At 38.4% G+C, this 24000-nt stretch overlaps 2 protein-coding genes across 2 annotated transcripts in view; one reads left to right on the top strand and one right to left on the bottom strand.

Moving 5' to 3' along the window:
• The window catches only part of prdm6 (PR domain containing 6), a 125792-nt gene that overhangs the window by 27739 nt on the left and 74053 nt on the right, over positions 1-24000 (bottom strand). The window contains exons 5-6 of the mRNA XM_086315353.1: positions 11657-11781; positions 1266-1641 (exon numbers count right to left, since the gene is read on the bottom strand). Coding sequence (XP_086171479.1) covers positions 1266-1641; positions 11657-11781 — 501 coding nt within the window. The remainder of the gene's footprint in view (positions 1-1265; positions 1642-11656; positions 11782-24000) is intronic.
• LOC147317932 (GTPase IMAP family member 8-like) lies at positions 16778-22915 on the top strand. The gene is made up of 4 exons (XM_086312997.1): positions 16778-16948; positions 17456-17530; positions 18275-18328; positions 18825-22915. Exons 3-4 carry the CDS (start codon positions 18319-18321, stop codon positions 21656-21658), a joined length of 2844 nt encoding a protein of 947 aa, XP_086169123.1. The 5' UTR covers positions 16778-16948; positions 17456-17530; positions 18275-18318; the 3' UTR covers positions 21659-22915.

The raw sequence follows: 24000 nt of genomic DNA, 5'->3' as shown, positions 1-24000 counted from the left end.
AGGGTGAGAGTGAACCTCTTAAACATACAGATTGACAACTCTTGTCCTTTGTACAATGAAGAATGGTGGAGCAGAAAAACATAAATTTCATCATTTGATGCATATAATAGTCTGGTTAGGTGCAACTTTAAGAAAAAGATTAGTGCTTATGTTGGGGCATGACTTTGCCTCATGGGCATACTGGTATAATTCCAGTTCACCTGAACGGTACAGTATGGCCTTGGAGGTCCAGGACTGTTTCTGTTTGGCTTGTTCAGCTGAATTTTATCTGCTCCTCTGTCCCATAAAACCTTCCTATTGACAGGCAGCTCCCCATCGACTCTCCCTCCCTCCTCCATATCCAGCCCACATTTTTCTTCCCTATGAGTATTAGTTTATTGAATAAGTGGCATCTGTTTTCCTGGCCCCGTCACCGTAAGGCGAGGTATTTCTCAGTGACGCACAGCGCTGATTTATACGCCGCTCTGACTCTCCCCACAAAAATTAAGCTAAGCAAAAAATTTCCAATACATCCTGTGTCCCCCTTTTGCACACACATACACACACTCCACGCATGCTGTATATAATTAACTTGGCAGATGTTATACACACTCAAACACTTTTACACACTCTTCACTCTCATCCCCAAACTCCCACTTTCTGTCACACAGAAATAGTGCCATGATGGAACAATGAGAGTCATAAATCACAGCAAACACATCAGATTTGCTGGCTTCCTCTGGGAAAACAGCAACAACTATCTGACACTTTGTCACTTTGAGGGTCATATTTTTTTCTTTTTACACAAAGTATTGTACACTATAATACAAAAGACATTGATGTGGTGAAGTGTCATCTTTGTGCCAAAAAAGTATTTCTTTTCAAGCTGCCAGTAGGTACAGACCAAAATCTCGAAGCCAAATTCTTGACTGAAAATGGCGTTTCTGGACATATGAGCACTTGGCACTTGCTACCTATGTTGATTATACACGTTATCTCTAGATCGTGCTTTGTTTACAGTTAAAATCATCGCCTTTATTCATTTAAAACTCATTTTAAATTATGCCGAAGTCCTTCTACCTTCTTTAAGGGCTTTGGTACAACACAGTTGCTTACAATGTTGATTGTAAGCTATCAAAAGATTTTGATCCCCTGAGGTTTCAGACATAAAGAAAAGTTTTTGGAGTCATTCTCAAACCAACACTGTGTCCCTTTAGTGTCAGTTTATCCTGCATTACAACAGCCTTGAGACAAACTGTCAAGTACCTAAAACCACTGTGTCTTACCGGTCAGGATTTTGCGGACACACATGCATCTGGAGCAGGATCCTCTGGGTGAAGGTCTTGAAGCACTGGCCACATTTCCACAGGTGCCAGTCACTGAACTCACTGCTAAGCTGGCTGGTGGATGTGGGACTTGCCAGGACTCTCTGGTTCTTTGACCCCAACTGGCCAAAACTGGAGTCCGACTGAACCCCAACCTTATCCAACAGGGAGAAACTCCGAGGGCAGGGGGAGTGGGGGAAGACCATGGAGCGCATGAGGGTGGAGGACGGAGTGGAGGACGATGAAGAGGATGAGGAAGAGGGTTTGCCGTTTTTGCTGAAGGACTGGAGGGATTCCTGCCTCGTCATGGCCTCCACCACTGTGGCTGGGACATTTACTGGACACAAGAAAAACAGAAATGATTTGGTTTTAAGTAGAAAAAAAGAGAGTCCAACAACTGCCAACAACTGAGGAAAATGATGTAAGTTAATGTTGATGAAGATGTTCTTTAAAATTTTGACTTGGAGGAATAGCTGGAAGGCACTCAGAAGACTAGCAATGCTAACATGGACTGTTAAAGTTTTCAAAACTGCAGCACAGGATCAAACAAGAGTGCAAGACTGGAAAAATATTCTTGGCCTGAACACAAACAAATGGATGAAACCATTTATTCTTTCAGGTGGCCCTTAATGATATCTGTCCCTATAGGTTGGATTGTTGTCAGTGGGCTGGGCTTAATAGATAAAAGTATGGTTTAGCTGTTTTGATGGGAGGAAAGGAAAGGAAAGCCAGAACTTTATTGTCCTAACTGAGACCAGAGCTGGCTGACCAGCCCGGGGCAAACTGCAGCTCCTGGTATCAATGAATGGAATTATGGGAATTATGTTAGTACAGCGACTCACTGTTTTCCTCTCAGGGAAGACAGAAAGCTGCAAAAGCTATGTTTCAGGGTCAAAAAATGGACCTCCAGCATGATGCTACTACAGATGAGTTTTAATTTACAGAACTACTAACATTTCTACTTTAAACTTTGCTTTCATTCCAGAAACTCAAACATTCTAAAATGTTCCCTTCACTAGTTCACTGTTAAATCCAGAATTAAATTTACCAGTCCTTTTCATATAAAAAGTTAGCCCCCATCATATCTGAAAGATCTCATAGTCTTATACTGTCCCAATAAAGCATTTTGTTCTCAGACTGCAGCCTTACTTTTGGTACCTAGAGTTTGTAATAGAAGAATGGGACAACAAGCTTTTAGCTATCTTGAAGTTCTCCCACAGAACCATCTCCAAGTTTAAATTTAGGAGACAGACACCTTCTTTACTTTAGAGATTATATTCAAAACTTTCCTTTTTAAGAAGGCTTACTATTAGTGCTGGTTGAGTTGATATTGAAGCATCCTTTAGTTGTGCTCCTATAGACTCAAACTGCTGTGGGACTTCCCATAATACACACCCTTCCTTTTTCACTGCGCCTACAGAGCAGAGGTGAGCAACTTATTTATTGTTTTATAGAATTCAATTCAATTCAATTCAATTTTATTTATATAGCGCCAAATCACAACAAAAGTCGCCTCAAGGTGTAGAAACCCACACAGATTTAGATAAAATAAGCAAAGGGCCCTAGAGTGATATTGCTAGCACTAGCATGCTAATAATTGCAACCATGGTTGCAGGTTACGATGAAAATAATACATTCTATGCAAATGTTGGCATTTTTTGGTTACACTACATAAGTGTGTCACTTGAATTGAGATTCCTTACTATAACAAGGCCTCTTCTTGATTTTGTGGGGTTTGATGGTTTTACCTTTACCTTATGCTGGTCAGATTGACCAGACTCGTGGGCCAGTTCTGGTCATTGGAGCTTTTTTTCTGATGTGGTTGGGCCCTTATGTTACAGTACAAAATGACTGCTTTGACATGACTGCTATATGGTGCTATATAAATAACACTGAATTGAATTGAATATAGTAAGTGCTTCAGAGAAAAAAAATGAACACAGGAGCTGGCATAATAAATCCATTAGACCGATAGGAAAAACAGATTCTGGATAAAGTGTTGCTGGTGAATACAACAGTCAACTACAATGAGATTAACAGGAAAAAAACACATTATATAAAAGTGTGTAAATTAGATTTTGGTTGATGCCAGCTGTCCTCACTTGACCCAGAAGTCAGCTTTGTTCTGTTTTGTGGTCAGACCAACTGACAGACCTGGAGTCCATAACCCTTCATCATGTTTGAAATTGCATTAAGAGGGTTGATTTACTTTAACTCACTGTGGAGGGTTTTGCTTTTCATTCTGTAAACTGGTTTGCTTGGGAAAACTTGGCATGCAGACTGGGAGGAAGGAAAACTATTGCACAAGTTGTTTTACATCCTTAAACTTAACCAGACAAACCAGTAGATGCTCATAACGTGTTATTTAAGAAGACAAATAGCTTATTTTGTGACTTCTTTAGTTAGACTCATTTGGGTAATTTGTGAGTCCATTTTGTTATTATTATTCTTGGGTACATTTTTCCTTCTCTACCCACGCACTAATGCATAAACAACAGTTCTGGCTTTCTTAGTTTTTCTGAATTTCTTCGCATCATTTCGATTGCATCATTTTACATGAGTAAACACCCCTCTCTCTGAGATCTGCTGCTTCAGTCGTCATAACCATTTTCCATCCCTCATCAGCTCACCTCTGCCATCAGGCCACCAGGCTCGATTGATCCTCTAATAACCTGATGAGGAGATAATTACACCATTTGTAAGTTGCCCGACGGTGTTATTGACGCCCGCGTTATACGCCGCTCGCCCACACTTAATTCATTTTGCAACCAACATTGCATATACAAAAAATGCAGGTCAATACGGTTTGGATTGCGTATGAAATGCATCATCAAAATGAGAGAATTATGCAGATGCAGCTGGCAACATTGCAGAGTTTGTATTTTCTTTCTTTATGAGGGGTGTGTTCTCTCCTACATGCCCCTCATAAAGATACAAATGGAGGAGATGCTGGTCTTCATCGCACAGAACAGAGTTTTAAAAGCAACTTCTGACACCTAAACTTGGAGTTTCATCTTCCTCTGTATTGTCTGCCTGTCCATCAGTTCTGTGTATTCATTCAAACATTTTTCCATGTCATCTTCATTACGAGAATCATCTGAGGCCCTCTCCTCATCCTGTCCTCTTTTCCCTTTTTGTATCTCTCTCTTTGTCATTCTGTTTTACAATATATATGTTACAGCCATCAAAATGTATTATATCTAGAAGTTCCCCAAAAATAAAAAATAAAAATAAAAATCATGAGACTCATCTGTCAAAGGAGTTGGTGTTATTGTTTGTAAATGTAAATGCAATCTATTTGTGGAACTATGGTGCTTAACAGTGATATAGTTGCTCTATTAAAGGATGAACTGATGTGTTCATATTCTTAGATAACAAATTAGACCACCTTATTTTGCAAACCTTCACCAGTCTATTTGAGATGGATTCCAGTCACTCCAAGTAAGAGCCCAATTGTTTGGAGACAATATCCCTTCCACCAAGGGCCTATCCAATTACCATACGTTACGGTTGTTCCACGATCAACCTTCGGGTCACCAGAACTACTTGCTCTTGGTAATTGGCAACAACAACAGCAAAAAAAAGTAAGAACACTGAGCAACCATTGTTGATTGTGATCAAACTATGAAAGGACTCTTTATTTTGATGACAAGAGTTTCACTTCCTGCACACCAATTAGATTGTCCAAGTTGTCCAGCGCCTCCAGGACAGCATAATTAGAGCCAACATCATATGTGCCATTGTAAGTAGGTATGCTGTGTCTCTCAGCATAGTGTCAAGACTTAGGAGGATTGACAACAAATTGCAGTCAATCTGTCTGTATTAATCAGTGGAAGGACAATTATTTATTTATTAAACTTTCACCAATGTATTTGAGTGTAAATACAGTCAAGTCTGAGTCCGACTGTGATTGTTTGGGGACAGGCTGCCTGCTATCGGCGAGGCATCTGAGAAGGATTGCACTCCACAGACCATTGCCCTCTCCTTATCCGTCTCAACTGACTTTTCTCTGGTTTTGTTTTTTAATCAGTGTCCTTCTCATGACTATTAACATGAGACAGTGACTGGAGGCCATTCAGGCCCTCCAATAGTTAAGCTCCTCCAGGGTAACCACACGTGCTGCCACAAGAACATATGTTATGTCTCCCAGCATAGTCTACAGAATGAGGAGATACCAGGAGATGGACTGTCAACATGTGGATAGTTGGACATGGTCATAGAATTGAATATTCTCAGCAGAAGGACAGTTATCTGTTCCTTTGTGGAAGGAGGAACAGGCGGAGCACTGTTACAGCCCTACAAAATGACCTCTGGGGGCTACTTGACTTCATTGGGGTGTCATGAGAGACCAACATCCACGGATTTACATGAAATAAGTTAAAAATAATAAGAATATGCGTCAGTCTTGTACATTTCAATCATACTGAATTAGCAGGAAGTTTGACTCTTGAGAGGCCACCGTTCGTCTCAGAGTGTCTTCCTCTCTTTACAGGAATGAAGTACAGTTCTGATTATGTTGCCAAATCTTTGCTGGGTAATCAATAACCATAACGTTACAGCGATTATAAAGTTTCATAAAATCAATGGAGGCAATTATAAGACTGGTAATAATAATACGTCACATAAAGAAGAGAAGTACGGAGGAGTTTACTGCAGAGGTGGACAAAATCAAAATCATTCTTCCCTCTCCTTTCTTTTCTTCAATCTTTTGCCTCTTTGACTCCTCCACTTTCCCTCTCATTTCATCCATTTTCCTGTTTTTTCCCATCATTTCTCACAGTTCTAGAGGATAAAGGGAAGTTGAAAAAACTAAATAAAGAGCAGGAGCAAAGAAAAGAAAGATAAAGCAGAGTCTTTCTGAGATGTTTCCTCGTCTGCTGGTGCATATGTTGCTGTGGAGCGTCAAGCCGACAGGCTGTGATTGGATGGAACATGTATGAGTAAACAACCATGGGGTGTGTGTGTTTTCTTTGTTGTGTGGTTTGGATCGTGATTCATCTTTAATGTGTCTGTGAGTGCTTGAGCTCTGCACATAAGCAAGAGTATAGAGAAATGTGTGTTTAATGTTATGTGCGTGTTTCCTGTTGTTTGTCGTTTGCCTTTGTGTATATGACTTTACTTTAAGGGGTCCTATGATGTTTTTATTTATTTTCTGTACTACTGTTACATACTGTGGTGAATGCTCATATTTAACATGGACAGAGTTCCAAATAGTGATCAGTAGCAGGTGTAACGCATTGCAAAGTAGCACGTTACTGTAATCATACTACATTTTACAAAAATTCAGTTAACATACTAAATTCAGAAATCACAATACAGTTAAAATTATGTTATTACTTGATTTACAAAGGGTCTTCAGTTATCTGCACTGCAGCTGGAAATAATGAAAGAAAAAAACATCACATGCATTTTCCTTCCTGCACACTTCACCTACAAACAGCTGATTTCAGTTTGTGTGCAGGGAGGAGGAAAACAGTGGATCAGTGTGCCGCTTTTTTGAGGAGAGGGGATATGGACATCCTTTTTATTTTTACTACATGAAAGAATAAGTGCGTAATAGTAAAATTAGGACAGAAATAACTACATTATACTGCTAACACAACACTGCCTCTCTGCAAGAATATGCACAGATAGCATGCTAGCACAGAGCTAGCCAAGAACCCAGAGTGATGTTATAGCTGAGTGTATGTCGACCCGTCCAGAGCACCAGTCCAGAGCCTGATCTTCAGCAGGTAAATAAGGCAGTGATGAGCAGTCAGGCTTGCAGCGTGTAGCCTCCAATTCTGCCTGTGCATGCTTTGAAAGTAGAGTCACTGTGGAAGATCGGTTTGAAGTCTCTTCGGATTGTTGTCAGCTTTGCATTTTTGTTGGTTTTATGTTCATACGGAAACAGCAACAGAACGACTGTATGTGTGTCCTACTGTAGCCTCAGGTTTATATAACGACCTGATAATTGTGCGGCAGTGCATTTCAGGTCATGTTATGGAATAGCACGAAAGTAACATAATGCGTTCTTTCTCTAACATATAATTAAGTAATATGCTGCACTGGTTTCAGGAAAAGTAACCAGTAGTGTCTAATCCAAGACTTGTTTTGTAGCAATAAGCCCAACACTGATAACGAGGACAGAGAATGTGTGAGTCAGTCAACTCAGATTGCTCTAAACAGTTTTAGACAGTTTTTTTCCTGCTCTTTGATATGTATTACATCAATAAGAGGGGATGTCCTTATATGGTCACCACTTTTAAGAGTTTGAACACTATTGTACCCAAACACAGCAGATAGAGCTACAGGACAATGTGACTGCACTGGACATTTCCCAGTCTTATTGTGTTCAGGCAGCCTTTGGAGCACTAATAAAGGTCAAAACTTTAAATGTCTGTTCCACTGAGGACAGCCTACTGTCTCCAGTGCAGTGTTTTGACATCACAGTCATCCTTTGTGGGTACAATTACAAGATAACAATGCCACAGAAACTAACTGCTCCAATGCAGTTAGAAGCAAAATGTCTTTAATTTGGAGCAGAACTGCTGCTTTTCATGTTTGCACAAAAGAAGCTTAATCTAATTTCATTTAATTTTCATGTGAACAAACTTTTTTCACTGCAGGGTGGAACAAAAGCAAATCCTCCGGTATTTGTTTGTGCGATGCCAGGGTGTGTATGTGTGTGTATGAATGTGTGTTTGGTACATCTGGACTGCTGAGGACCAGATGCCTTCACATGAATAGAAACCATTCAAAGGTCTCAATTGTCATCCCGTAAATGCTGACAGTAAATGGTCCATGTCAACTGTGAACACACAGGAGGATTTTTAAAATTTTTATCCACTTCATTTATACTAATTAAGTCACTCTAATTAACAGAAACATATTTCTGTATAACACAATTTAACAATGTTGCTGACTATGTTTTTCAGACTGTTCATAGAGCTGAATTAACACATCATCTCTAAATCTGATACTATTTCAATAAAACCTGAACAAATATATTTAGCGAGTTTTCAGACCCCCTTAGCGACTTTTTTGTCTAAAAAGCGACTAGCGACAAATCTGGCAACTTTTTCTGGTGTTATTGGAGACTTATGACTTTTGACGTGAAAGCACGTGTCGCTCTTACTGTCAACAAGCAGAGGGTGCTACTGTGGGCAGTTTGTTAACAATGTTATAGTTAAAAATATTCTTCTTTTACTGTTACTTTTTGTGGATCACAAGGTTTAAAACTACTTAAACACACACACACAAAGATTGCTTATTTTGGGTCACTTTTGCCAGTACCAAGCCTGGATAAAGGAGGAGGGTTGGAATTGTGACATTAAAAAAAATAATTGCTGAAAGAAATTAAATTTTAGTTCTAAATATATTCGAAATGCATTTAGCGTGTTCTTTACTGGCTTTATGTCTCTTCCACGATGTTATTTCTCTCTCTCCTAAAGCGTCAGTTGCAATTACATAAGCATGACCAATTATGCAAATTAGGTGATGACATCATTTTGTGACTTCTAGTGACTTTTAGGACAGCCAATAGCGATTTTCCTTCCTGAGGAGTTGGCAACACTGCCTTTGCCTACCAATCAGGCTTAAACTTCTCTATGTGTTTGTTAAAATGTCTTATATATTATCAGAACTGATTTAAAAGACCAGCCTGAACAGATGGCCAGAACAATAAAAGTCAGGTTGTTTGGCTGAGGCTCCCTAAAGCCTGTGTTACTCGGTTGCAGACACGAAAAGCTGGAGACCTGACAGTGGAGTGGGGTCTGCTTGAAAAGTCTCCACGAACTAGTCCACATAGTCATAAAAAGAACAACAGTCAGGCTCGTGGATGTCCATGAGTCTAAAATCCGCTTCACATTTTTCACTCAGTTGTTCACAAAGTGGGATGAAACGTTCATATCTTCAGTGCACAATTCCTCCTTCAAACCACGGAGATAATGGTTTTTGTTGTGTCTTTATTTCTCTCTGTCAATCAGTGCTTTGTATTTGTCTCTGTCCCTCCTCTCCCCAGTCTTCTGTCTTTAGTTTCTTTCTTTCTCCCCCCTCTGTCTCTTCTCTATCCATTCTCTCTTTTTCTCTGTCACTAATTTGTTTTTGTTTACATCTCCTCCAGTTTTCTGCTCAGTCAGCCTGTTTATATCTGTTCCATTTAAACATTTTTTTCTCCTGTGGATTTGACAGAGCAAGCCCCTGCAGGGGGATAAAAACAAACTTTGACCAAAAAACCCCATAAAAAACCAAACATGAAAAAAGATGTTTAATCTGTGGAATCTAAATTGAATTGAATTGAATTAGAGGCTCTTCTTTCACAGAGTCGCAGTGAAATGAGATCGTGCTGCTGATTGCAAATTAGAGACGTTTAGCCACAAACTGGTTTTACAGATGGAACAAGTCTTTTACATGCCATCGTTCATCATGGCGGGACTGTGGCAGCAAACTGCAAACGCACACAGTTGCATTACTTGTGTTTACAAAGACCTAAGCTGCCTATGCATTATTTTTAATTTCACCTTTTAAGTATTTTAGTAAAATGCATGAAATAACTGGCTAGTATTTGCCCAAAAAAAGCACCTATAAAATAGGGATGGGTGTTGAAGTTTTTCTTGACTTTATTATAATCGTCGATTTTGCTCTTTGATCAATTCTCGTATTAATTCCTGAGCAGTTTCGTGCGTTTATAGGAAAAGTAGATCTGTAGAAACAGAAACGAGGCTTGAATATGATTCAGCAGGGTTTTTCCTGGCCCACAATGGGCATTTGTGGACTAACTACATACCAGTAAGCATGACTCTTGCATACAGTAAAGGATCTGAGTCACTGTTACCTTCTTGATAAACATCTGTTCCAATGAGTTCAAAAGGATAGCGCCTAGGGGGGAATGATCCAAAAGATACTGAAACGATGACAAAAACCCAATACTGTAACAATATTTATGCTTTTTCCTGATAATATGGCGATAATATTAATACATGCACCTGTGCTTTGAGTGAATAAAACCTATAAAAATGGATGGTAAGGATTTCTTCATAACACTGTCAGGGAGAGGGGATTTTTCACAGTTCTAACAAAAAAAAAATCCTGAAAAGGTGTGCAACAGCTCCTTTGGTATGAGTTTAACATCATTGTTTTGCAATGTTCAGCGTTCAGGGAAACACCTACACTGATAAAAAACACTGATAAGCTTGGAGACAGACAATTACGAAAGAGTGGACTATGTGGAACAGGTTCTCAACTCGTCCTGGTTCTCATGTTTTTGTGCAAAAATTCCTCACAGCGTTTTCTTATCTCATGGGGGAGAGGTGAACTTTTGATAAAATGGTGTTCTGCTGCTGCTAAAAACACAAGATTTGGACAACAAGTATATTTAAATTACAATATATAACCTTTACTCTGAAGGCAAACACCCGCCATTTTGGGAGACCACTCTTCCACTTTTCTCAGTTTCACTGCTACTCGCCAAGTGGTTTGAAGTAGTTGTTGCGTAGGTGCAGATCAGTCAGAGCCCCTGCCTGACTGAAGGTCGTGGGTTCGACTCTACTGAACGGCTACCCTGAGGTACCCCTGAGCAAAGTACCGTCCCTACACACTGCTCGTTGAACCCAACCTGCTCTGGAGTAGAGAGAGCTTTAGAAACGTGTGGGTTTTCAAAGAAGAAAACAATGAGAAGTCTTGATGGAAAACATCCTTAGTTTCATTTGACTTAAGGACAGGAAAATAGGCAAGTGTGTCAACACTAACCCACAGTGTGGCCACATTTTAGCAAATAAAAGACCTGCCCCAGTCCTGTTTTGGCTGGCTTGGTTTTTCAGACAAATAAATCCCCTTTTTTTTTTTTCTTTCTTTTTTTTTTTTTTTTAAAGAAAATGCATTTGTATCATTGTTTTTGTGGCAGGCCAAAAGATTTCCTCCAGTTTAAATACTGTCAGTAATAAAAGCTAAGGAATGGCCAAAGAAAACAGCTGATTTTAAATGCAGGCAGGCCAGTTTTCAGGGCAGAGGTTTGGCTTATGTTTGGACGTGTCAGACATTTAGATATCATAGTCAAATTTACATCTGAGTCCATTTTTAGTGCTTCAGTTTAACATAGGGCAGCTGAAGAAGGTGAACCTATTGCTTCCTAGGAAACAGATGACCTTTAAACACATTTTCTTAACTATGTAAATAATGTTGTACTTCAACAAATTTGGAAGGTGTGACCTAACAAAGTTTGGACAGAAAAACACATTCAGTAAATGTCTTTTTGTTTCGTTTGCCTAAATTTAAGGCTTATTTTAAAAAAATGTTTATCAATCTCACTATACGTATATGTACATATACATACACTAGACAGGTCAACTTAGATTATTGAGACATTTTCTCACAGTTTTCATCCTGGGCGATGCACTGCAGCGGGATACCGAAGAACGAGGTGTAGGAGTCGTTGTACCAAACCAGCAGCTCTGTTCCTCTGGGGATATCCATACATGCTCTGTAGAAGATGCAGGATCTACAATACAGACACAGGCATGTTTAGTTTGAAAAGTGCATCAAAAGTAAACTTCACCACTCTCTCAGGTCATGTTGTCACTTTTAAATTACAATGCAGGGTAGACATTTAGTGCAGTTTATTTATTTATTTATCCCAACATGTAGTGATATTTCTTGGGAGTTGCAGGGAGTGCATAATTCAGGCATTCATCCTGAAAAAATAAGGTGTTTTACTTGAGAAGAGCTGAAGGAAAACCAAAATATTCTCTAGCTGAATCGAAGTTAAGAAATAAACACTAAATAGATAAATGCAACCATTTTGATATATAAACAAATTCATTCATTGGCAAACCTGAGAACTGATTTGTGGATAAAGTGTGATGTTTCAAAAATATATAATTGAGCTTTGCAAGAAAATTACAATTTAGAAAAATAACTACGAACAAATAAAACTATAAAAACTTTAAAGTTATGAACACACAAAAAACACACCAAACTATATGCAAATGAACACACATATCCACATTATATGCATTAGAATATTGAGGTCAATAGTGGTTCAGTTAAAAAAAACAAACAAGCAAACAAAAAACTTTCAGAGTAATAATGCTGAACAAAAGTGAAAAGCATTAATGTTAATCTATCCCTCTGTGGATCGGCGCCCTACAGGTTACAGATCAGGTCACTGAGGTCGTCCTCCCAGCAGCTCCTCTCTGTCCCAACCTCACATATAAAAACTAAAGGCGTGCAGGCTTTCTGTTATTGCCAAAGCCTCTGGAATAGTCTGCAATTACACAAAGTCCACAAAGACTCGCCTATTGCTGTTTACTTCGAGTCGAGTCTGAGGTGTCTCATCATTTTTCTCAAGTTGAGTATTGTTTCTACAGACTTTTTATTCACTGATTTTTTTAAATTAATATAATTTTAACATTGAAAAAAATCTTTGCAGTGATTGCTGGCAATCTATACGTGTTTTTCTGCACCATAGAGCACAGCTTATCTGCAGTGTGTCTCTTTGCAATATGGGACTCAAGCGACCTCCAACGTCCTATAGGTTGCTGAACACAGGTTTCAACAAAGGGTGCGGTTAAATCCATGACTTCTTGCAAAAGCAACATCAGTATATATATGGCAGAATGTTTAGATTTCTGCCTTAAAACGTGGCTGGAATCCGAATGTGATCATTCAGAGTAAATTTCTGTGTGTGTGGACAGCAACAGGTTTGTCATTTTTCCCGGTTAATCACAATATCATCACAAACAGATTGGACGTAACTGCCAACTTGACCACATGTAGTCACAACGTGATAGCAGACTGATGCTGTCTTATCACAGTTTATCACCACCTTGACACACCAAAGTATCTTTAAAGATGTGGTCGCAGACCTTTCCATAACTTTGGTTGTGCAGAAGTCTTCAAGCAGTGGTGTGACTCTAGCATTAACTGTGTGCTGACTCTGGAGAGTGAAGGCCATTGTATGTACCTGGCTAAGAGGAACCCACCCTGAGGAGAGGTTTATATAGACTGCAGAGGTTTATATATAAAAACATACAGAGACAGCCACAGACCATTAAGTGTAAAGCACATCTTAAACATATTTCTCTTTTATAGGTACAGACCGCTGGACTTCTGGAAGGAAATAACTTAATTTTCCCTGCAAGGAGCCATGTAATTTTACTCTTTACCTAGAAGTGAAGCAGCACCAAAGCTCTCTAAAACAATAAAGAAAAGACATCGAAGATAAGCGCATGCCTGATTTATAGATGTGTGGATAACAACTTTGATGAAAATGTTGAACAAACTGTCCTTAAACCCTACTTCGGATAAAAACAGTCCTGGAAACAAGATGGTGTGAGGTGGTTGGTGACTCTTTCCAGGTCTGATTTTACAAAAGCTTCCCATCTGATAACAGCTTAATTTCACATCGGACCAAATCCGAATGATTTATGGGAAATATCTGGTGTCTCTCACTCTGTTCAGACCAACTAATCACCATTATATTGTTCAAACATGCAGCCACTGGGCTGTCGGTTCCCGGGTCACACCACCGCTAAAACAAACACCTCATCCACCCAAAAACATCTTTGTAACAACATGAGCGAAATCCACATTCAAAACCACATTTTCATACCCAGACTATTTTAAAACACTTTCCCACATGTTTTTCTCCCACCGGGGCCGTACAGTGTCAGACAGACCAGATTGTAACAGAGGTCACAGGTTCAACTCCCTCACGACTCCCTTGTTTTTTGTTTTTTTTTTGCCAAAGTGCCTTTGAGCCAGAAAACCTAGTCTGTGCAAACAGCTTGTGACAACCACTTAAAGTGAAATCAAATTACATTTAATACAAACCATAACTCCTTTTTCTTTTTTTAAATTTCCATTCGAAGTGCACCAAGTTCCTCAGTATAAGAAATGTTCAATTAATAAAATTTGACTTGATGTTTCAAAAACACCTCAACACTGAACCTGCTCATCCAAGAAACACTCAATACTAATAATGTATTTATTTATTTTAGATTGATTTTGTATCTTCAAGGAGACATCAGTTCTCCTGAAAGTATCTATAGAAAGATATACAATCAGAATTTAGGCAACTTTATTTTTTCTGGTCAAGTGACTCTCTGGGGAAGAAAGGGTTGAACAAACAGTGAGAGTTGGAGAATTTAAGGAGGACAAACGTTAAAGCAGAAAAACACACACAAAAGTTAAAGATGATACAAAGCAAAATCAGACAGACAGGAGAGGGAGGTGGGAGTCAGCCAGTGACATTATGCTTAATTAATTAAGTTACGAAACATAAAACTAACAAGGGAGGAAATGGAAGAAAATGTAAAAATCAAACATAGAGACAAACAAATTAAAAGGAGGACTTAGAAATACAGAAATATGAGTTACATTTGCACTTAACATTGGGGGAGACAAAAATAACAGAAAACAGAAGCATCATAAATCTCTTTAAAATGGTCTTCCTCTCAGATTCATCAGTTTAAAAGATTTATATGATTTTTACAACATAAGATACTGAAACACACTGATGGCAACAATAACATCTAGAGCTCCCATGATCACCATGCATTCCTGCAAAAGTTGCACAATTTGAATGCATGATAACACTCAGCACAGCAATACTTTATTTTGGTTTAATAGTAGTTGATAATGACCCTGGCTCCGCCCCCCAAAGACACAGCTGTAGTAGTCTAATTTGTAAAAAACAAAATAAAATACAAATACTACTAAGTGAGTATTTCAAAGACGCCTATCAAGTGGCAAGATGTGTGTTTAGAAAGATTTTTATAGGACTACACTAATTAAATTCACTTCGGTTTATTAACAGTGCACACCTTTCCCATTGTCTACCGTGAAGTCCTGGCAAACTATTGCAGATAATTGCTATTATCAACTGACACTGAGGGACTGAAATGGACCTTCCAGGTTACGTGAGTACTAAAAGATCTGCTTATGTAAATGTTCATGACTATGATAACAGGAATGAGGCATTTCCCTCTTGTAATGTGTTATAATGTCAGAGAGGAGTTAATGAAGCCAGACAAGTCCTGAAGATCTGCGTTTAAGAATGTGTGTGTTTTATTAATTCTTTCCACACAGTGACAGGAGTAAGGTGTTTTTGGATCCATGTGAAAACACAGCTAGGAGGGACTGGGTTATAAATCAAACACACCCAATGACCTCCCCGGAAAAAAAGGAGAAAGAGGGGTGCACAAATATGCAGAAGCTTGTATGCATTAAAACAAATGTATGTATTGAAAACATGCGTATTGAACACATGCCACTACTTTCAGGTGGGGCTGTGTTATAAATCAAACACGCCCAACAGGCTGCGGTATGAAAAATAAAACCCCCTGCTGCCTTACAGCAGCCGACAGAGTTCAAAACGATTCGTCTGGCAGATCAGTGGGGCAGCGTCGTCAAGCGTCTGATCTTCTTCTGTTGTCTGTTTTCATAGAAAGCAAAGGTAAAAGCTTTATAATCAGGTTTTCAATAATAACACATGCCCGTCCATGTGCGCGGTTCAGGATTATAAATCACACAACTCCAACACCTCACAAGGAGTGCGTATGTGTCTTCATTTGCTTGAATGTGTTAAACCATTCGAGCTGACAAAATGTCATAAAGTCATGACTTCAGACTGAGTCTAAAGGATCAAAGACCGACTTGTAACTTGAGAATCTCGAGCACGAACATAAATGCAGGAATCCTGCTCTGTTGCCTCATCAGTCTTTTCAGATAAAAGCCTGTTTGTCTTAGAAGAGGATCATTTGAAAGCATCTCCAGGAACTCAACAGGGAAGTGAACTCATGTCCTGACACACCTTTTTTTAAAAATAGATAGAGGTTATTAAATGTGTAGTTTGATAATGTGGATGTGTCTTAGCTTGGATCAGTATTACCAGTTTTTCCAGCCCTGCACCATGCAAGCCCATTAAGGTAATTTTAGACTCTGCTGTGTTTTTAATGGGAGGGCCCTAAAGTTGGAGTTTCACTTCAGTCTAGTTTTTCTGATGGGAATCTAGCTAAACCCAATATATTACTATAAACAGAGACATTTTAAGAGACAGGCATGGTGCTCAATTATACATGACTTTTCTGAAAGAGCAACACTGGTGGTAGAAGAATAATACCCAGTAGAAATTAGATTTGACTGGTAATTCTGCACACAAAGTGTTTAGATTTTCATGACCAAGATCAAGTTAAAGTTATTTTAGATAATGCTTTAAAACAGATGTCCAAATAAGTGTCTTTTCAGGATTTCTCCTCAATGGCAAGACTTTCTTATAACATACAGTAGACATGTTAAATTTACAACTTTCACTACATGTATTTTCAGTTCCCCGTCACAGCTGTTAGCATAATTGCACGTTAGCATTAGACTTTTGAATCTATCAGGAAGATGTTTTAGTCACCTGACCCAAGGCTCTTTATAATACTGTGTCAGTAAAGTATTAGATAATAGAATGTATTGCTGTAAACATAATTGAAACTGAGTGGCTGATGGGAACCCTGCAGGGTGTCAGGTTTCTGTTGTCAGGCTGAACAATGAAAACATTTCATACTTTTTGGAATTTGGCAGGCGTTTGTCAGTGCATGTATCCTGCCGTTTAGGTCTCACACAAACTCTTCCTTGACATTATTCTGTTTTGAAGCAGCTCTCCTATCTGGTATCTGGTAAGTATAAAACAGAATATCTGTGTGTTTAAATGCATATTGTTTGTGTATATCTGCAATCCAAATCTTGTTTAGTCATTCGTAACTTTCAACAACTGGAAAGAAAGTGTGTGGTAAAGCACTTAAGTGGGGTCAAATAAATACCTGCTGCATATTTAGTGACAAAAAAACAACGTAACTTACATAGGTCTATGGTGATGTCATTAGCATGTTTAGAAGTAATGATTATTTTCCAATAGAAATGTACAAAACTCTGGAAAATACATTTGTAAATCCAGTTTGTATTTCTGTCTATATTCTATTTCTACAGAGGGGTTAGTTCATAGATTAGTAAGACCTTTAAGCACTATTTACAAATGTAATGCATATTTGTAAATTTTTGAATATTTTTGCAAATTTAGCATTATCAAACATGAAACTTTAGTAAAATTCTAATAGAAAAAAGGTTGTTTCTTTTTTCATTATTTTCAACATATACTATGTTCATCCTGGTTTCCTTAAAAACAGACAAACCGACATGACGGTGACTTCAACCAAAAATATGACAGAATGATGTTCCAGTAAAATATACCACAGCCTCAGGTAAGTGCAGCAGATTTTTACTTTGCAAAGCAAAATCAGTATTCAGCACGAAAGCTGTAATTCAGAATTTTTGTCTGAATTATAAATTAAATATTTGTTTGTTATCACAACTTCTGTCAAGTTAAAGTTTGCAGAAACTAAAAATGTTGATACTCGTGCACTTGTTGAGTGTAATGATTTTGAATTATTTCATGTATGTGTTCAATGTAGCTTGCCATCACCAGTGTGTGAATGTGTGTGTGAACTGGTGAATGACTGGATGTGTAACGCGCTTTGGGATCCTTAGGGACTAGTAAAGCGCTATATAAATACAGGCCATTTACCATTTTTTAAGTTATATGTTTATTGTATTTTATAGTATGGCTTGGTGCATGGTACTTGATACTTTGGCTACTATTATTCACTATTCCTATACTGGTCAGGTGAATAATGCCATTCTATATTTGGCGACATCTATGTTTAAATTCTATACATTCACCAGCCTCCAACTGTCACACAAAAGAATCTTGAATGGTTAAACATGTGAACATCTTATCCTTAAATACATTTGTTTATGAAACAGTTTATGATTTTTTGGAGAAACGAATTCTTCTCCTTATACTAACATTCACTTCTGAACATTTGTGCTTCTAGTAGAAAAATATTTTAGCTATATTGTTTGCAGTAATGAAACAATGAATTAATTTTGCTTTTAATCTGAACTGAACTCTTCATAATTGTATTTAATTTTTTCAAATTTAACAGACACTGAACTGAACTTCTGTGTGGTGGAGTTTTGTTTGCACAAGATGGCAACTGGTAGGTCCAGATGATGTTTGTGTGCAAGAATAATATAGGTCACATAAAGAAGAATAAAGGCAGCACACACACACACACACACACACACACACACACACACACACACACACACACACACACCTGTGAGTTGGAGAGAAAATCGAGAAAATGTACACCTCTAACCTTGGCCTGTGTTACCATAAAATACGACAAGAGGTTCATGTCATTCTTGGGCTTTTCTTTACCGTATAATATGAAGTTCCTTGAGGAGACAACTGTTTTGATTTGGCGCCTAATCAACAAAATCAAATTGAATTAAACTGAATAAAGAGCAGACAAATGATCTACAATAGTGTATTCTGCAGCGCACAAAGCATTACTCTTTCCTGGGATAATAGCAATCCTGTTCTAATCTTGATATTAATAGAGAAGGGTTGATAATTTCCTGTCATAAAATTGCAGCAATATGTAATGCCTTTGTTTTCTTTTTTTTGTCCTCTGTTTTTGTCTTTTACAGTATCTGAACTCAGAATTGTGATTCTTGGAAAAAACAATGACGATAAGACAACGCTGAGCACTTTCATCAGTGAAAGATATGACTGTCCTTATCAAAAGAAAAACAAGCAGTTTACTGAAATTAAAGGAGAGTGGAGGAGAACTCCATTCACTTTATTGAAAACATCAAATATCTTCATTGTGCCTGCAGAAAGAGTGCGATATGAGATAAAAATGTGTATCGCACACTGCCAACCTGGACCAAATGTTCTGTTGCTCCTAGTAAATCCTTTGGATTTCACCGAGGACGATAGACAAAAAATGAAGTTCATCGTGAGTTTCTTTGGACGAGATGCTTTTAAACACTCATTGGTCATCACAACATGTAATGACAGGGGAGGGAATTCCTCAGTGAACCAACTCGTCCAAGACTGCAGACAAAGACAGCACAAAATCAGGCTTGATGAAAAATATTTTCTTGAACACGATCTTCAAGAACTGATGAAACAAATGGAGAAAATAGTAAGTGATAACAGGGGGTATTTAACTTTTACTGAAGACGCTGATCCCATTGTGGTGCCTACAACTACAAAATCCCCTCTAAACCTGATTCTGTGCGGGAGAAATGAAAGCTTGAAAACTTCAGCTGTTAATGCCATTCTGGGACAAAGAAAATGTATTCCATCTAAGAGCTCATCAGAGTTGACCAAACACCAGGCAGAGGTTTGTGGCCGTCGTGTTTCTGTGCTGGAGCTGCCTACTTTGCACGGAAAACCTAAAGAGACGGCGATGAATGAATCGTGCAAGTGTGTCGACCTCTGTGAACCTGAGGGTGTCCATGCCTTCATGCTGGTCCTTCCACTGGACCATCCTACTGATGAAGATAAGAAAGAACTGGAAGCCATCAAGAATACTTTCAAGAGTGTGATCGATAAGTTCACTGTCTTGCTTTTTATTGTTGAAAATCCAAATCTTGACCAGTCTTCAGCAGTGGAGAAGATTCTAATAGACAACAAAGACATCCAAGAGCTCTATAGGCGCTGCGGTAAACAACACATCGTTTTTGACATAAAGGATAAGCATCAAGTCGCTGATTTGTTGCGTACTGTGGAAACAATGAGAACTGTCGGTTGCAGAAGCTTCACAAAAGATATGTTTCCAAAACCTCCACTGAAACCAGTTTCAAGACATGTATCCCTTTTAAAGCCAGAAAATTATAGACATCGCTGGACACCACCTATTAGGATGGTGCAAAGCAGAGAGCCTCTCAGGATGGTGCTGATTGGGAAAACTGGTTCTGGGAAGAGTGCCACTGGAAACACCATGCTGGGCAAACAGTGCTTTTATTCAAAAGTCTGTCTGAAGTCTGTGACAAGTGTTTGTCAGAAAGAAACAGGAGTGATTGACGGGCGCCCTGTCGTTGTGGTTGACACGCCCGGCTTGTTTGACACGATTTTGTCCAATAAAGAAGTTGAACAAGAGCTTGTTAAATGTATCAGCTTACTGGCTCCTGGACCTCATGTGTTCTTACTGGTGGTGCAGATTGGTCGCTTTACAAAGGAAGAAAAAGATACCGTGGAGCTCATCCAAAACTTTTTCGGTAAGAAGACAAAGGATTTCATTATTGTCATATTCACCAGAGGAGATGATCTTCGAGGTCAAACATTTGAGAGTTATATAAAAGAAGACAGCGAAGGATTCCTAAAACAACTGTCAGCTGATTGTGAAGGGCGATACCATGTCTTCAATAACAATGATCATAACAATCGTTCTCAAGTCAGTCACCTTCTGACCAAAATTGAAATGATGGTGAGGAAGAATGGTGGTGGCTACTACACCTCAGAAATGTTTCAAGAAGCAGAGGCAGCAATACAGATGGAAATGCAGAAGATCATGAAAGACAAAGCAAGAAAGATAGAGAGTGAAAAGAGGGATCTTATAAGAAAATATGAGGAGGAAATGCAAGTGAAGAGGAACAAGTTAACACACCTAACAGCCAAATTTGAAGAAGAAATAAAAGCAAACCAAGCCCAGGTAGCCAAAAAAATGGAGGGTTGCATTAAGAACCAACAGGAAAATATGAATAGAGAAAGAAAAAAGAGAGAAGAAGAACAAAGGACTAAGAAATTGGAGGAGAAGGACCAAATTTATAAGTGGGATAAAGAAGATGAAGCTCTGCAGAAAGAAATACAAAGACGAGTGATTCCTGATGGGATTTTATTACAGAACAGAGAAATAATAAGAAAAGAAAGAAAGGCTTGGGAAGAGGAAAGAAGAGCATGGTGGGATAAACAATGTTTAGAGGAGGAAGAGAGATTTTGGGAGGAACAGAGACAACTTAAAAAGCTCAGAGAGGAAGCTATGCAGGAACTAGAGAGATATGAAATCAAAAGAAGACAAGAGGAACGAATCGGAAGAGAACAAGAGGAAAGACAACTGAAAGAAAACTATAGGAAGGAACTGGGAGAAATGATGAGGAAACATGAAGAGGAGGCCAGAAAACAAGCTGAAGAATGCAATGAATTCAGACAGAGATTTAACCAGGATTTATCAGCTGAGATGGAAAAATATAGAAATGAAACAGAAGATTTGAGGCAGAGTCAACAAAACCAAAATGACTTCATGATAATGCAGCTCAGGAGAAAAAAGGCCTATGACAAAGACTTCGACAAGCTGCAGAAAAGACAACAAATTCAAATGACTAACCTAAAATTATCAAGTTTGCACTTTGACAGTAAAGAGCAGCTAAACAAGCAAATTGATGAGCTGAAAAAAGCGCATCAAGAGGAGATAAATGAGTGGATTCAGGAACATGTGAAGAAAGCCACACAAAATAGCGCTTGTAGCATTTTATGAGAAGTTTTGCGTTTCAGTGTTGTTCAGTTTTTCAGCGTTAGATGTATTATATGTAAAGTCTGAATAAATAAAGTGATCACCATAGCTAATGGGTTTTGCACATGCAGGTCAGAGTAGCTGTAAAAGACAGCCAGGGTGGCAAGTTTCACTTTGTAGACATTTTTGGATTTCTTTTCTTTTTTGCCATTCGACACAGGTCAAATGAAGTTTACTAAAAAGCATTTACTCTGTTAATATATATGTATTCTTTTTTTTAAAAGACAATTGGAAAAGGAAGATGCAGAATTGCTGACAAAGCACATTTATTTTTATTTCACAGGGAGCCTTTTATTCTTGAAAATTGTCACTCCGGTGATAAATTTATGTACAAAAATAGGCAAAGACTGCAACAACACTTTTGAAAAAAAAAATATTGTTCTTATTTTCTCATATTTTCTCTTATATTCATGTTATTAATCACCATGGACGATCTGATATCTTCCTGTTGGTGTTGTTTCCACATCATCATAATAAATGTTGTTCCATGTTCAACATTGCAAGTGACCAATCACATTGTTGTGACGTCGCCCTTTTGTGCCTTTGAAAAATCTACTTCACTTGCGAGAAGAGAAACCGCTTCTGTCCGCCGATCCAGGAACTTGAATTCTTTGCATTTCAGGATACTTTTCTTCAATAAACGGTAAGCATTATACATATTGTCCTTACAGAGGCGGTTTCTCTTCTCTTCTCGTTTTTTTCAAGGTCGCGGATGACCTCAGGAGAAGGTGATTGGTCACTTGCAATTTTGAACCCGGAACAACATTATTTATGATGACGAGGGAACAGCACCAACACGAGGATATCAGATCGTCCAATCACCACACTGGCAGAGAAAGCATGTCTTACACTGCAGTGCCAATCAGCTGGAGATTGCTACCGGTCACTTTGTTAAATTGGTCATAAAGAGGTGAAAATAAATAAGTAATGGTGCTGCACAGAAAACCACTTTGTGATTATTGATTTTACTTTTTAGCTGGTGTTTCTAGTTGAGCTCTGCACCAAAGGACAGCTACGACGAGGACGGAACATGTATGTGTGTCAGCTCTGTTGACTGTCAACATACAAACTTTACTTCAGTGTGTTATTACACTGACCTCTTCTTTTTGGCACACTCCTTATAAATGTTCTGGTTGCTTGTTTTGTTGTCTGTTATTATCAGCTTATTATTCATATGTAAATCTTCACTTTAAATCTCAATAGAATATGCTACACAAATTAAGCTTGACTGATTGAGAAAAAAAAATCTTTACAGAAGTGAACATATTGAAATAAACTAATAAAAGGTGACTGACCTGTAGGACCACCTATTCTTTAGTTTGCATTGACTTGTATTATAAATTATGTGAATGGAATCAAACTAAAGTCTAAATAAACATGAGAGTCTAGTTTGAGACTTTTGAGACTCCAATTGGCTCTTCATTACAGTAGGTCAGAGTTTTACTGCATCCTTGTATATTTTTACTGCACAATAACTTTATATACTGCCAGGTAGGTTTGTGTATCACAAAGAAAAATAATTTATTAGCAGATTTATTAGCAGACATTAATGGATGAATATGATCTTATACCTAAATAATAACTAACTGTAGGAGACTAAAAGAAGAAAAAAGTACTATGTTACATTCCACCACTTCTTTCCTTTCTGATAACGCAGAACATTGTCAGATTGAAAGGAAAGGGTTGGGCAGGTGCATAGTTTGACAAGGTGTTTCATGTTTCAGGCGTCATTACTGAAGAGAGAGAGAGAGAGGGGGGGGGGGGGGGGGGGGGGGCAGGTTGGGTGCTGCCAAAGTTTGTTTTTCCTTCAGGTAACCACACCACTTTACTTGTTGAGTCAAAATCGAAACAAAACAAATCATGACAGATGTCACTAGCAAACGGGAAATGTCACCTGAACATGCATATTTTTTTTCTTTTTTTGCTTTGGTGCAAAATTTCTGTAAGCCAACAGGAAATGCTGAGAACAAGTCCAACAACTAACGACATGCTGCAGAAACCTACAAATCACTGACAGTGACACCCAGGAAGACGAGTCTGTGTTTCAAATGCATTTTGATATATATCTTTAATGGATAATAATAAAATACCTTAGGTCAGTGGGAAGGGTTAAACCCTTAAAACTCTTTTATTTGAACTGAAGTACACTCAAAAAACTGGTACAATATGAGTGCATACTTGGGATACATGGGATTATTATTTTGTTCCAGTTACACACAGATAAATGGCCTGCCTGCATTTGTATAGCGCTTTATTTAGTCCCTAAGGACCCCAAAGTGCTTTACACTACATTCAGTCATTCACCC

Source organism: Aulonocara sp. 'chitande type north' Nkhata Bay, linkage group LG12 (assembly GCF_057382095.1).
Source record: "Aulonocara sp. 'chitande type north' Nkhata Bay isolate Kocher_YH1m ecotype deep benthic linkage group LG12, A_spYH_male_GT1.1, whole genome shotgun sequence".
NCBI classification, from domain to species: Eukaryota; Metazoa; Chordata; class Actinopteri; order Cichliformes; family Cichlidae; genus Aulonocara; species Aulonocara sp. 'chitande type north' Nkhata Bay.
This window is presented reverse-complemented; position numbering and strand designations above follow the sequence as displayed.